Raw genomic sequence first — 15825 nt, 5'->3', positions numbered from 1 at the left:
GCAAACTTTTCCTACACATATCTCTTGCTGGAATTGATTCTTTTCATCCGATTATTAATTGGTATTATTCTTAAATTATGTATCAATGAATAATCAAATGGGTCTCCTAGTTTGATTTATGTTGCTTTGACAAAAACAAGGACTACAACTAACTTGGGAAAGAAAGGGCTTATTTGGCTTACACAACTTACAGTCCATCATGGAGGGAAGCCAGGGCAGGAACTCAAAGCAGAAACCTGGATAACATGAGGGGATGCTGTTTTCTGCCTTGCTTCCCTGCCCTTGCTCAGTTATGTTTCTTAAACGGCTCAGGCCCACCTGCCCACAGTAGATCGTAGATCGAGCCCTCTCACAGTGATCAACAATCAAAATACAGACACGACCACAGGCCAATCTGATGGAGGAAGTTCCTCAAATAAGATTACTTCTTCCTAAAAATATCTAGGTTTCTATCAAAACAGTGATAGTGGCATTTCAGAGATGTGTAAAATAAATTTCTATTTGTTTGATTAGAAAGAAAAGTTTGGGCTAGGAAAAATATTAAAGAATCTAGTTAGTACAAAGAGGCCTACAATTACAGGTTCTGGCTGACTTCTATCAGTCAAGCTGAGGACAGGCCTTTTGCATCATACCTGTCTCCAGAGGATAATCCCTGATATCTGTTCCCTGGTGGGTGCTCTATGTGGGCCTACCAGTCTGCTGTGCATCAGATCACTGGCATAGATGGTCACATATCTCTGTAAGTTAAATCTCAGGAGATGACCACCATGCTTCCAGTACCCAATCCTGAAAAACTTGAACTGCTTGGTTGGGTTTCCAGAGACTAATATTCTCCTAATGCAGTCAGGTAATGATGGACTCAGTGATGGGCTCATTCCAAGATATGCACTGAAATGACTTTAGAAGACATTGTACAGCATATTCACACAAACGAAGATGTCTATGAGGTGACAGAGCAACGTGGTCCTGCAGGATGTACACATGTTTATGTTGTATAGTGACCTCATCATTGATTGAAGTATCAATGCTCTGCACATGGCTGGCCATGCAATAAAAAACAACAACAAAAAAAAAAAACATTAAAAGTATACTTTCTAGCTAATGTTTTGTACTGAAAACGGGGTAGTTAATCTTGTGAGTCAATTCTCATAATATGAGAATTGCTTCTAATATATGGGTTTCTTTCTCACACTTGGAGAAGGTGTTTATTCTCCTTTTCTGGAGAATTCCTTTAATAGGTGTGATGAAAGGTTGTTTTAAAAGAGAGAGAATATGAGGGTTCAGATTTCAATCAGTCTAAGAATCAGAATAAATACACTAGCAACGTCCTCCCCTTCTCCTTTGCTATATGGTTTTAAAGAATGACAATTTTCAGGACTTAAGTTGGCAAATTTTCTTCTTATGATTCTTTTTAATGTTATATTTTCAACTTCTCTCATATAACATATTAATTTTATCACCCTGAGCTACAATTAGGCAGAAAGTTTGGTAAAATCATCAGGCTACCTTTTGCTGTGCAGGACAAAGCAGGACCCTTCCTTCAACAGCACATGGTTGTGTCCATGTTTATAAACTCCTCAGTGTTTATAAAACCAGGACCCTCAGAAAATCATTGACTACAGTTTACATTCAGCATAGTTGTAAATACATGATCTTTACAGCCTTCAAGTTGACATTTGAAGTCTAAGAAAACCTACCAGGTACTAAACACTAATTAATGATTAATTTAACTTATCTATATTTTTTTCTCTCAGCCACACATAAAAAGTTATGGTACACTAGTGTTTTAACTTTTTCACAGATGATAAGAATAAGTGTTGTGGGGGTAGAGGGGGTATTGGCTCCCTTTCTTAAAAAGGATTTGAATGATAGATGTTAATTTGTTAATTTTGACTGGAGACATTTTGCCTTCAGTACTATATATATCAAGGAAGCCCCTGGAAGTAAGTTTCTGCATGGTACACTGAAACCAACAAAGGCCTGCTTTAGTGGTCCTTTCTCCAAGGCACGGTCTGTGTACTTGACTGCTTGATGATTTTTTCCAAACATATAGGAAAACAGCCTCATCTGCTCTAGAAGCTTGGTATAAGGCTTGCAAACTCTAAGACTCGGCTTACAGTCCTTCCTGTATTTGTGTACTTCCCCATTTCTCTGCATGGAGTATTTACTGTGATAATGGGCAGATGGCAGAGACTAAGGTCTTTAGGGAACAGAGATGCCCTGTTGCTGCCAGAGGTGAGTTAGTGCTAAGGTACTTCACCTGGGGCACTACCACCATCTGGCATTTATAAAAATGACCACATATTGGAATACTCATTTTGCTTCAAGGTTGTAGGTCAAGGCATACAAAAATGATAATTAAATCAGAATGTGAATTCATTATCTCTCTGTGATAAATATTTCAAGTGGACAGAGCATCCCCTTTCCTAGTGTTGGTAATTAAATACTCATCAAAGTTTGGTTGGTAAGGACAGAAGTAAAGTAAAAGCAAGTCCCAGATTATAGTCTATCTTCCCTCTTGCTCCATCCCAGTCTCCATGCTCTCCAGGCCTTTTGCTCAGGGTTCTCTGGAAAGTTTTCAGTGTATAAACTGTCGACAGAACGGTTCTCTCTTCTGAACTCCATGGCTTTTCTGTCTTGACCTGGATTCCCTAGATTCTGTATAGTGTAGGGTCACTCTGTCAACAATTGCTTCTTTGGATCCTCCTGTTTGGCACATGGATGTATCCTTCAGAGGTGCATGTACTGAAATCAATCCTCTTAAACTGAACTATGGAATCTAGAAATGAGACCTTTATAAGAAGGGGATTGGGATTTCATCTGTCCAAGAGGATGAAGCCTCTATGATGACTTTATAAGAAAAGGAAAGATGCCAGAGTACGCCTGTATGTGTGTTCCCTTTATCTCCCCAGATACCTTAGTAGTTGGCACACATGAAGGCATCAATTGAGCCACAAGAACTGCTAGCCAGATAAAGTGCTGTTCTTTATAAAGTAACTCTGACTCAGATATTTCATTATAATCATGCCAAATAGACTAATATAGACACCAGCGTTTGTCTGGATTTTTCTGTGTTATGATGGGGTCTAGGAGATATTTAAACATTTCTCCATCTAGTTTCCATATTCCTTCATCATCTTACTTTATTTTTTAACCCCACATACTTGCAAAAGAGAAAGCGTCTATACCTCTAAACTGTAACACAAGTGTAGAGTTTTGAAAGTTTCAAACACTCTTGATATCCTCTGAAACAATATAGAGAAATAGTTATGAGTACAGACTCTGGAGCCATGTTGCCTGGGTTGGAGTCCTAGCCCACATTAGTTCACTGTAAGAAGGAGATATAACAGTACATACCTCAGACATATTATCTTACAGACCTAGATGTCAGAAGTCTACAAGGGATCAGAGAAACTAAGTTTCTTCTGCATGCTCTGGGACACTCATTCTGCTTTCTAGACTCCAGGGGTAACACTGCGGCTCTAACGCTGAGGTCTCTGCTTCCTCTGCTTGTGTGGTGGCAGAGATGCTCTGCTCTCTTTACCTTATAAGAACCCTTATAACTACAGTGGGCTAACTTTCCATTACAAACTCTTTAGTTTAGCCACACCTACCCACCCCACCTTTTAAAAGGCCCTGTTACTATATAAAGTGATGTATAAGGAATATATATATATATATATGGAATCAGATAGGATGGTGGTTATTTTACTCACAAAATGAAAAGACTGATGACTTCAGGGTATTTAAAACAGTGCTATCCTACCGAAGTCATTCAACTGCCTTTAAAGGAAATTTGAGGATATATGAAGAGTTTTTCTTTTTGGTTGTTGCAGTGGGACAGCAGAACTTGCTCTGAGCATCTAGTGGCTAGAAAGTGGGAGTGTTGCTGAGCATTTTATATTGCCAGCACTCGCTGTGAAGACTTACCCACCCCACAATGTCAGCAATGATGAGATCAGGGAGCTTTGCTTTAAAATATAAAACTTGGCGAAGTCTCTTCAGTTAGGAAGGTTACAGTGCAAAAGAGGTCTGTTACCGAACTTAGAATTACATACAGAAATCTACAGAGCCACATGCAAACTCTGTCTCTCTAAGTTGTTCACACTGGTAAGTATTAAATAAATGATCAATGACACACTATTATGCTATAATGTTCAGCCTTGCCTTAACTTGTTATTTGTTGAGTAGTGTTTGTTTTATTGAGGTCTGGCCAACATTGTGCACTCACATATAAACAAGTAAAAGGAGGCACTGTAAACATTACTTTATATGTATTACAAAATCACAGATGCTCGGATCCAAAATATATAAGACCCACAGGTTTCAGTAACCAGTGTTTCCCTCAGTATGGTTTCCTTTCTACTTCCTAAAGTTCGCTTGCCAGAAAGTTGCCCCACATTGGGAGAACATTGCAATCTCTTTTCAATTACAGTAAGCATCTTACCTACTTCTCAAATGCTCAAGAATTTCTGTGCTCAGCTTTGAACTTTCCACATCACTACAAGTGACTGTAGAATTGCTACTAGGACACTCTTCTTTTCTCAGCACATTTCTTTCTGTCTTTCTTTTCGCCACCTATTCTACTCTGCTCACTCTCCTGTAATCCTTTCTTCAGTCTAAGATTTTCTCTAGAGATTTCTTTATTTGAAACAACTTCTAAAAGAACTTGTCTTTCAGCAACAGAAATGTTATGGATATGTGTGTGTGTGTGTGTGTGTGTGTGTGTCTGTCTGTGTGTGTGTGTGTGTCTGTCTGTGTGTCTGTCTGTCTATGCATGCATAAGCACATGAGAGAGCAGAGTGCAAACATGAGCATCTGTGAGGTGAGGAGCACGTGATCTCACCTTTTTCTCCTGGAACAAAACAGTAGCTCTGAATCAGAAAGTGTCTTAACAACTTGTAGCCTGACAGGGCAAAGTGATAAGCAGCCCGGCTATGCCACAGAGGATGTTTCTGCTGCACTCACACATTTCTGCCAAGGCAATGCTCTTCAGACACTTTACACTCGCCATGATTTCCAAGTTATACTTATAAGAATAAAGGTTAAATAAATTTTGGCAGATCGGTCCTTGACAAACATTATTTAAAACCCATATTCTTAAATATCAAGCCTATTAAATTATCAAACATGTAAGGTTTCAGGAGCCAAATGTTAACTTCATGAGGTGGTTACTACTACAGGACTCTGCCAGACTCCTCGGAAATCCCCTATACAGGTTTATAAACATCAGCCTGTGTAGTCAAAGAACCCAACGTCTTCAAAAGCAAAATGCAAGAAGGAAGAGTGATAGAAGAGAACAGAAAACCTATAGGTTAAGAGATTTATGAGTCATGTCAAGTGCCCTAAGGACAGAGGAACTAACCATTACAGGTCAGGATATAATTATAAGTTTCTCAAAACAGGAGCATAAGCCAGGACAACAGGCAGAAGGAAGGAGAAATAGGAAGATCAGGGGAAGGAGGAAATGGGAACTTCAGCAACCTCAGCTCCTATTAACTTTTCTGCACTGACCCTAGACATCTCTCAACCAGTGTGTCTGTATAGTTATTTCCCTGGGGAATAGAGACATGTTTTTGTTTCTGATTAAAACCACTGGACAGGAAAGTGCATGCTGCTAGGTTGAAGAGCAAATGGCTATAATCCAGTCTACAACCAGATCTTTCTTAAGACTCCCTGTGTCAAACACCATGACGGAGGGTGTATGACAATCACAATCGAGACCCAGAGCAAAATATCTATTCAAAAAGCAATGCAGATTGCCAAAGGGCACACACTCAGCACATTAGACGGCAGCCTAGAACCTCAAGGTAATTTCCTATCACTATATTGCCAAGTTTAAACAATAACAAAAAGCCAGATAGGAACATAGCTAACTGCCAAAGGTTAAAGAGCATATCCCAGGGTGTTGTACCCAGATGCATCTATTTTCTCCTTGTAGAAGGATCAAGAGCTCTTCTTGTTTTCTTGCAATACAGTAATTGCAGTGACTTAAATAGCTGCATGTGTTTCTGTTCCTTATCTTTTATTTCTCCTAGTCTAATTATGATGTAGTCTTAAGTTCAGCCTCTGTCCCTCTTCTCTTTTTTCTTTTGGGTACTCAAATCGTCCCTAAGTTTCTACTGTTACCCATAAACTGGGAGGTTCCAAAGCCAAACTCCCACTTCTCAGGCCCCATTTCTGCCAACCTGCAGTCCATTTTCAACTGCTAGTTATGCCTAGGTTATAACACACATATCATAATTCATCTCCATGCTTCTGTACTTGCGTGATAGCTGACACTGTCCTCCTCAGTCCCTTGGATACAGCATATCATTACTTTTGACTCATTCATATCCCACTTGGTTCCACTACAGACCAAACTCTGCAGCTCATGCCTGCCTGACCATGGCGTCTCTCCCTTGCTATCCCCCTCACGTGATCTCTTCTCACTGAGCCCATTCACAGTCATCCTTCAGCTGTTGCTCAGTTACTAAGCCATTCAAGACAATATTTCTATAATGTGCCTCTTTAATTTTATTGCTTCTCAAGAATATGCTGTGTGTGTGTGTGTGTGTGTGTGTGTGTGTGTGTGTGTGTGTGTGTGTGTTATGGAGTAAATCCAAGGCTGGAAGAATGCCAAATACACCAGTATTCTATCACCAAGTTGCATTCACCTCCTCGATGATTATACTTCCCTTTTTTATACTTTTGAAATCTTGAATCCTACTTCACTCTCAGGCCCTTCTCACATCTTTACTTCTCTCTCTCTCTCTCTCTCTCTCTCTCTCTCTCTCCCTCTCTCTCTCTCTCTCTCTTTCTCTCTCGAACTGCATGTCATTCTTTTCTTAATTCACAGCCTTCTAATGACTTACTCTTATTCTCGCCGTTCCAGTGTTCACTTTCTCTCTCTAAGTCCATAGTAAGTACCACAAAACCAAATATAACTTATTATCATCATAGAATGGTGACACATCTCAAAATATTCCACTTGATTATTTTACTATTAAATACATTTTGCTTTTTGGTTCACATAAGCTTAATAAGCATGCATATGGGCAGGGCAAACGTAGACATCTCCGTTAACAATTGTGTACTAAATGTTATATATTAATTGCAAACTAGTAAGTGAAAAAAAGGTTTCCTACCTGATTTTATGCAGTCTGATGATTTGCAAATGCCATCTAGAAAAAAGAGAGTAGATCTATAAGTATTGATAATAACATTTTCCAGGTTATTTTTACCTTTTGTTATTAAAAGAATTCTGCCAATTAAATAAGTGTAATACCAAACAGTATATACTATTTTTTACTAATTCAAAAGTAAAAGAATTGAAGTGAAATGTTAAATTTAAGGATGGTTACAAAGAAAAAGTATGCTGTTGTACCATGTTCATCAACTAAACTCTGGAAATATTAAACTAAAATAGCTGAATGCTTCATTCATCATTCTGCAATCATGTTTTCCCATTAAAGAGCCAATCTTTACTAATCCTTATTGTGAAAAACATCTGAGACTCAAATTCAAGTTGTTAGACTCTCATGAAACCTTTTAGAATTTCAGTGACACAACAGAAATTGATTAATGGCTATTACTGAAGCTAGACATAAAACTGTGTATATTTTAATCACACAAAATTACACAAGTCTCAAAAACATGAACATATCGACTGTGCTTGGCAATTAATAACTTAGTTCAAACATATGGGTAGTGTATTTTATTCTAACGTTATCACTTTAACATATGGATGCGGATCTTCTAAATGAATCCGTGCATCATCCAAGTGTATTGAGATCAACGGTGAAAGCATCCAAACAGGATTGGTTCCCTTTTGTACTGGTATCTTTGTGGGCATGGAAGACACTCACCATCATAGGTTGCATAGAGAGCGATCATTGTCACCGCTATGATAGTCAGGAGCAAGACAAGCACAGAGAGGCTGATCTCCAGGGGAGTCCATCGCTGTTTCTTCTTTGGCTTTGGAGCATTGATATCAGTTATATCCATCTGACTTTCTGATCTTCCCATCACCTAAAATCTGTAAAATACACATATAAATATAAAGCCATCTTAAATAGATAAAAAAAAACATATGCATGCATTTCATAAAAAGCACATCTGTGTGTGTGTATATATGTATATATACATACATACACACATATATATATACATATATATATGATAAATAAAAGGTCGATTTATTTTAAATGAGAAAAAACACAGTTTTCTTAAAGTCAAAATATTGAGAATAGAAGCAAAAAATATAAAGAATATACACACATCTGAATCTGATTGGTCCCAGGCCCAATCAACTTTTTTATTCTTTTGTTTTTAAAAATACATACCCACACACTCACACACAAGTGCATGAGATTTGAAGGAAGAATAGACATATGTATCTATCACTGAAGATCTCAGAAAGAGTTGTTTAAATACTCATACTGCTCCTGATATCCATGCAAAAATAGTTGTTGAACCATCACTAATAAAGTTTTAATCTCACTCATGTGAACTTTAGACTGGTAAAGGTTAACTTTATATCTTGCTCCAATGGTATCTTTTACAAGTTAAAAGAAAATCAATGACTAATACCTTAAAGTTTTAACTAAGCAGGAATATAAAATGCAAATACAGATAAAGAACCAAAAGGAATAAACACTTGAAAATAGTTTATTTTACTTTGAAAACAACTTGTATTTTTAACGTTCAAAATTACTTCCCCTGCAGATAAGGGTATCTATGAATGGGTAGACAACATTTTGAAGATGGTCACTGAATGGGCAAAAAAGTGGCTTCTATTTCAGGGTGAAAGACAATAATCACATCAGCATTTATTGTGTGATTGAAAGAGAAAACAAACATAATTATGTAAATCCTCCTTTGTAGGTCAGAGTATCACTTGCAGAATATATACTTAAGTTATACTCAATTCCAAACACTAGTACTTCTAACTCTAAGTGGGGTTTTGGAGTTCTTTCTAGATGTTAGATACAATTGTTAACGTTTTCTGCATTCGCTCTCCTAATCTCTACAGGGTGAATGTTAATACCTCAGTTCCACCCTCTGGAAAGTTGGAAAGCAGAGGACTCAATGAGCTTGCTCAAGCTCACACAGCTAAGCAATGCTACATAAGAAACATTTGGCCACAATTTTGAATCTAACAGTGCCATGTAAAGTAAAAGCTACTTTAGACATCCATGCAGAAATTTATGGTGAAAAACTAAGGTTATATAAGGCCAAGTATTAGATTCCATGGTTTCTTTAGAGGCCAGATGGTTCTTTAAAAATTGCTGAGCAAAGCTTGCAGCAGCTTCAACCTTTCTGTATGACTTCAGGAAAGAACACCTTAAACAACAAGTCCGCAGTTTTGGGCTCAATATAAATTAACCATAGAATATGGCTGTTAGCTGAAGCAATTGCTCAGAAATGTTCTCATCAATGAAGACTTTCCCCGAACAGTTACAAGTCTTCAGGGATGTATTTGTGGAAACTGAGGCACTAGGCAAAGTAAAACATGACTATAGATTTGAATTATCGTTGAGACTCAGCAGAGAAGTAGAGATTTGTTTTCTCTAGTGACTTATCAATAATAAAACACATATGGTCATTAAAAAAAAAAAACTGGATACAAAGTCTCAAGCAGTTTTTCCTCCTGATTACATGGCATAAGCAATGACTATCAAATAAAAATACTTTACTGGACAATGAAATCCGTGTCTGTTCAATAAAAGTAGACTGTAATGTACCCGAATATAGAAATGCCTTATTTAATGGTTATATAACTCATGTTAGCTTAGCCTCACGGCTCCCGGGGCAATGACATAGAATTGCATTGATCATACCGCTATTTTAATAGTAGTGGCGGCTGAGTAAAGAGAAAACAGGGACAAATTTAATACTTTCTCCCTTAACAGAGAAGTAAGCACAAAAGTACAGATTTCCTGAAGCCCTAGAATTTGAGAATTAACACATCTGCTTGCGGATTTCCCACTGCCTTTAAATGTTTAAATAAAGAGCTGCCTTTTAATGTTTGTTTTGTCTTCTTCTTGTTGATGTTGTCGTCGTTTATTTTTGTTTTTGTCCTTTCTAGAAGCCTCAGTCAGATCTAGTGAGTCTGTAAAGTCAAGCTTGGCGGTCAGATCTGCTTAAGTCAAAGTGCTCTCTGGCGCCACCAAGCTTCTTGGTGAGGGAAAGCTGGTAGGCGGGCATTTCTCAGTTCTGGGTTACTGCTTCCTGATTCCCTCTTTATCCTTGAGCAGGATGACAGGGTAGCTGGATTCTTTACACTTAACTATCTAAGTCTGTAGGAATCTCTACAGGGAAACAAACAGTATATTATAGGCAAACTATTTAGTCCTCTTACCTGTATCAAAGGAAATAATTTTTGAATCAAAATTTCGTTCATCAACCTTTCTTGTAAAGATTTTTCAATTCTTTAGAAGTCCTTTTTTCTCTTAGTACTACTTTTTTGATATTGGTCAAAAGCAGAAATGCTGCGATAGTAACCTCCTTATTATCTGTGTCCTTCATTTCCACTTAATTATAGATGATTCATTATCTTTTAATAAGAATATCTAAGCCAGAACACCTCAAGATGGAACACATCACAAATCTTCAGGTACCTAAAGCTCCAATCTAACCACACCCAAACACCTTTAAAAGATCGGTGATGCGGAGACAGACAAATCAGAATACAAAACACAGTACAAAGTCAATGCTTGCAATAGGATAAGCAAACGCATACCTAGGTTCTTAAAATATTTCACCTGAACTGGAAATTTGTTAAATCTCTTAAACTAAAAAAACAAATGCCAACACAGACAATAAGAGAACACAGAATCTGGAGTTCAGACTAAACAGAAACTCCACAAACTTCAACTTGGCAACATCAGCAAAAGAACGCAATGCTATTTTTGCTTGGGTATAAGATACATTTCAAAGCATCAGCATCAGCAAACGTCAAATTATGAAACCTGGAAGATAACTGATCGGTTAAAGAGAAAGGTGGAGCGAAGCAATTTTCATACTCGGGGCACATTGTGATACTGCAACAATACACGTCTGTAAGTCCCTGTGGTGGTGCTTTGGAGTTACAGTTTTGCATTAGTGGAAATTAAGGCAGAGTAGGAAGAAGTCAGCTTCATAATTAGATTGTGTCTGTGGAAGCTGAAGTAGTAGTATTCAGAAGACCGCTTGACCCCCACCCCCACCCCCACACCATCCTGCCACATTAACTAGTAGGTATTTCCCCCGGCCTGAAGTGAGTTTTGACATGAAAAGTCCCATCCACATTGCTCTAGAGTACAACCCAAGACAAACAAAACAACAACAACAACAACAAAAAATCAAGTCCAAAACACAACAAATATTTTTGAGAGCTTGAACGAAAGAAGAAAAAATCCAAGGGCGTGCAGCTACACTCCCTCAGCGCCAATCTGCCGATAGCAGAGCAGCTTCCAAAAGCTGGCGCTGCAAGTCAGTTACTAGTTTTCAGTTTAATAAAATCCATGTGAGCCGCTTATGGGCATGGAATAGACTTGACCGAGAGGCTCAGAGGAATACCGGTTTATAGTTACTCTCATTTTTAAAGAGTATAAATAGATCAGGATAGGTTAAGTAAGAAAGGGTCTTTAAAAACTTCCATCTACTAAAGAACACCCCCACCCCGCGCCAGCCAACCCTTTGGCAGATTTAAGCATGAATTATATAATAGGAAGCCAAGGTTCGAAGCACGATGAAGAGGTGGGATTGTGAAAAGACATTTAGGTTAAGAAAATTTAAAACTAGGAAAGTGAGTTAATTGAGGAGAGAATCCGATAGAAACTAAAATGAAAACAAACCTTGTTTTTTAAAATAAAAACAGTGTCTGTACAGCGGAATGGCCAATTCCCAGCCCCCAAATGAACCCCGGTGCAATTTGGCAGCGCTGCTCTCGGTCACCAAACAGAACTCCTGGGCGGAGGCTGCAGGAAGCTATGAAAATGAACCTGGAGGTGACCTGACATCACTCCCAGGGTCCTCCTCCAGGTCGCCTTCTCGGCCCCTTCCCCTCCCCACATTCTCAGGTCCCAGTGGCGGCTCCCGCCCAGGACACGCCTCCTCCTCCCGCGGCGACCAGGCACCAGGAGCCCGCTGCGCGCGGGACCTCGGCCTCTGCCCTTGCTTAGCGCGTCCCGGCCCCCGCCCGCTCTGTCCTCCTGTTGCCCGTCCCACCGACTCCCGGCGCCCCGGGGACACTGGTGCCCCGCTCCCGGTGCCCGGTTGTTCGCTCTCCGGTGACTCACCAGTGGGATTGGGGAGAAGTTGGAGGCGACTGAGCAGACACATCCCGACCAATGAGCGCACCGGCCAGGGCGGCCGCAGGCAAAGTAGCCCCCAGCCCGGGCGAGCGCCCACCGCTCTGTGCGGTCCCCAGGGTGCGCCCCGGCGCCGAGCGCGCGGAGGGGGACGAAGCCAGAGTCCCGGGAGGTTCCAGGCCCCACTCGGGCTCCGGGCGGGTGAGCGCCCGGGAAGCCCGCATTCCTTGGACCCTCACCCCGAGACTCACCCCTCGCCTTAGCCGCTCTGCAGCTTACGCCTGCACTCCGTCCAGCTCCTCCACTTGCACATCTCCGCGCCCTGCGCGCCTCGCGCTCACCCCCCGCCTCGCCGCACAGGACCAGCCGCGAGAGCAGTTCCCTGGGTGACCTGAAGGTTTCCGCCAGGTCTCCCAAATCCTGTCACACCGTGTAAAGGGGCGGAGGGGGCTCCCTCTCCCAGTTCGTCCCCCACCTTGCCCTTCCCAAAAGGGCTTCGCCAGACATTCTTGGAATTGTTTAGCTTTGTGGCTTTCAAGACAACAATACACTGTCTCTCTGGGATTGTGTAGTGCTGATTGCAGGCTCTCATTCTCTAACTGACTAAGACCAGAATGCTTCTCTCTCACATACTCTTGCTCTCTCCGTTTTCCCTCGTCCTTCACTCTCCTTCCCTTCTTTTCAATGTCTTCTTTTCTTCATCCTTCCCTCCTCTCCTCCCCCCCCCCCCAGTCTATGTGTGTCTCTTTCTCTTAAACTTAAGGCATTGAATTTGTCAAAGATAGAAGTTTGTCTTTGTGCAGAGGCAAGTATTTCATGGAAATTACCTTTAGCCGCTATTGTAACCAAAGAACTCAGAAAGGCTAAACTTTTCTGCCCCGCCCCCACCCCTGCCCCAGGATTTCAATGTAGTCATTCAATGTCAAGTACATATAGAGTTGGAATACTAATCCTTCTCCTGTTTGGAATCACAAGTTTTGAACACCACACATGCTCCATAAGTGCGAGCATGCTCACAGGACTTGAACTTGAAACGATCTTTGAGCATTAAAATGCCTTACTCCTTTGCCCTAACCAACTTTATGCTTTTTTTTAATGGTTAAAGAAACACAAACAAACAAACAAACAAAAAGCTAAGACAAGAACAGGAAATGTATGTTAGTGAAATTATGAGTATCATGGAAAGACATTTCAAGACAAAGTAACTCAATTGATGTGCGTAAGTTCAACGCACACCTTCAAACGGAAGTGCCCACGCTTCTTTCTTCCTCTGTGGGTATTACAAGCACATCTTTGTCCTCATGGCTAGACTAACAGAGATGTGTGACCTCTCACTGATAAGCATAGGCAGCTTGGCAAGCACTCTGGGAAGCATCTCAAATGGAATTTGAACCCAGGTCATCTTGCCTCCGATTGTTTTGCAGAGGATCAATGCACAGAAGAGAGAGTTACTCAAATTCTCTTGGGAAGAAAGCTAGATTTTCCTCCCCAACACCGGTGTGCTTAGTTTTTATTATATTTTACTTAAATTTTCAAAACATCTAAATTTTACAATAAAACGAGTTGGGAAAATATGTGTATGTATATATAGATACAGATAGGGAGAGAGAGAGGAAGGGAGAGAGGGCACTAGTTCTCAAACTTTCCATATTCAACCACTAGCATTAAAAGTTTAATGCATTTCTGATTAGTATAGTAATGTTTGGTCAGAATATTACAAAAAAAAAATCACGTTTCAACTAGAAATAAAAATTAAGCTCATGTGTGTGGCTATAGCCTACTTAACGTTTCTCATTTGATTTGTTTTATTTTCATTAAAGTTTTAAACATATTACTCTTTTAAGGCTATCTAGCATATCCACAAGATTCAAGAATATCTCTTTCACCTAAAGGAGGTGGTTGACCTGGGGCCTTAACGCCTTAGCATGATAAGTATTTGAGCAGCCATTGAGCAATACTCTTAGCCCTGGAGAATGTTTTGATAACAACAGAAACTAGGTTACGATTATTTATTACAGCTATCAACCTTGAGCTGAAAATTGATTTTTTTCTCAATTAAAGAGTCATTAATGAAAAACCTTTTCAGACTAGTTAAGAACAATGTAATAGTTTTATTTCAGTCTCATTACAAGTCGGAGAAATTTTTATAGAGAGTCAATTCAAATATTCACTCCTGTTAAGAACATTTTGCTAGAAAAATAATTTAGAATGCTTGTCAAAAGGAAGTAAAAACCCTGAAATCATCATCAGACTTTGATTTTCAGCTTATGCTTTGGACATGCAGCAGTATGGGCAGATACCTTGTTTAATACAAGCCTTTTTTTTTCTTTTTTTTTTTTTTCTTTTTGGTTTTTTTGAGACAGGGTTTCTCTGTATAGCCCTGGCTGTCCTGGAACTCACTTTGTAGACCAGGCTGACCTGGTCCTCCTGCAAGTACTGGGATTAAAGGTGTGCGCCACCAGGTCCGGCTTTAATACAAGTCTTAATCTCACTAAAGTTCATTAGAAACATAAAGGTTTTGTTAAGAATACTAAGTCTTTTCCCTGAGGAGGTTATGCAACTTTGAAATCATTTCTCTTTTAAGGGTCTTAAAGGAGCTCTCAGGTGCTTCTAGTAAGTAAACAGAAACCAAAAGCTGACAAAAGTGCCCAAGGTCCTTCAGCTTGGTCAGTTATCAGGGTGAGGGAGAAAGTAGCAATCCTGATGGCCTTCTGCAAGTTATCAGTAGTGGGGTGTATCTGTTATGGCAATATGCTGCATGCAGCCTTAGAAACAGCCCCTGTCTGTAACACAAATGCTGCATAAACAATGTTTGAAGATTCAGGGCAATTGCACCAATAAACTAAGGACAGTGTGAAGGAAGATTTCAGAAGCCAAAAGAACCAGGGAAGCCAGAACCCCAGCAGGGTGTGTGGGAGTGTGATAAAATGATAGGTTCTCTATCGAGTGTGATGAAAGTGCTCTATCTATATGTCTCAGAGGGCTTGCCAGACCTAAATGACCTGGAATTAGCTTTTCATGGGGCTTGCATGACCTGAGGACCTCATACGGAGCATCATTTGGAACCAGGTTAAAACTCACACCAAGCATTCCTGTATTAAGCTGGACAGTAGAGAATGCAAAGGGGAGCTACAAACAAAGCCCTCTCTCCCACCATTTTCCACCCCACCCCCACTGAGCACAGACCTTAACTGCCAGTCATGTATTTCTTCAGCATTTCCAGAGAATGTAAATCTTTTCAAATTGTTGCCAACCTGTAGGAGTATTTTTTTCCCCAAAACTATAGTTTGCAACAAAATTTTCTGCAACAATTTGTGATCAAGTCAAATCTGAATTTGACTTTTTCTCGGAGAAATGCTTAGAAAGAGTATGCTCTGATGGAAACAAAATGATAGAGCATCTCATACAGGAGAAGGGACGGTAAAGCTGAGAAAAGCAGAGAGATGCAAGTCACTCTGAAGGCACAGGTCAGTCTGAGCGAAGCTACCTGTAAAATGTACGGGTGTCGGAAAGGACCACTGTAAGACTGGGAAAGTGATGTGCGAGCCAC

General features: G+C 40.1%; 1 protein-coding gene across 5 annotated transcripts in view; it reads right to left on the bottom strand.

Annotated features, from left to right (window-relative positions):
• Positions 1-12931, bottom strand: part of Mme (membrane metallo endopeptidase) — an 88503-nt gene extending 75572 nt beyond the window's left edge. Inside the window, exons 1-3 of one of the 5 annotated variants that reach the window (NM_001357335.1) lie at positions 12527-12931; positions 7848-8017; positions 7128-7163 (exon numbers count right to left, since the gene is read on the bottom strand). In NM_001357335.1, the coding sequence (NP_001344264.1) occupies positions 7128-7163; positions 7848-8007 (196 nt within the window). In that variant the 5' untranslated portion in view covers positions 8008-8017; positions 12527-12931. Of the gene's footprint in view, positions 1-7127; positions 7164-7847; positions 8018-8324; positions 8431-11819; positions 12048-12192 lie in introns of those variants that run through there. The other 4 variants (NM_001289462.1, NM_008604.4, NM_001289463.1 and 1 more) reach the window with 4 other exon arrangements.
• Between the last annotated feature and the right edge of the window lie 2894 nt (positions 12932-15825).

The sequence above is a fragment of the Mus musculus genome, chromosome 3, assembly GCF_000001635.26.
Source record: "Mus musculus strain C57BL/6J chromosome 3, GRCm38.p6 C57BL/6J".
In the NCBI taxonomy this organism is placed as follows: domain Eukaryota; kingdom Metazoa; phylum Chordata; class Mammalia; order Rodentia; family Muridae; genus Mus; species Mus musculus.
The sequence above is the reverse complement of the archived record's forward strand: the minus strand, read 5'-3'. Positions and strand labels throughout refer to the sequence as shown.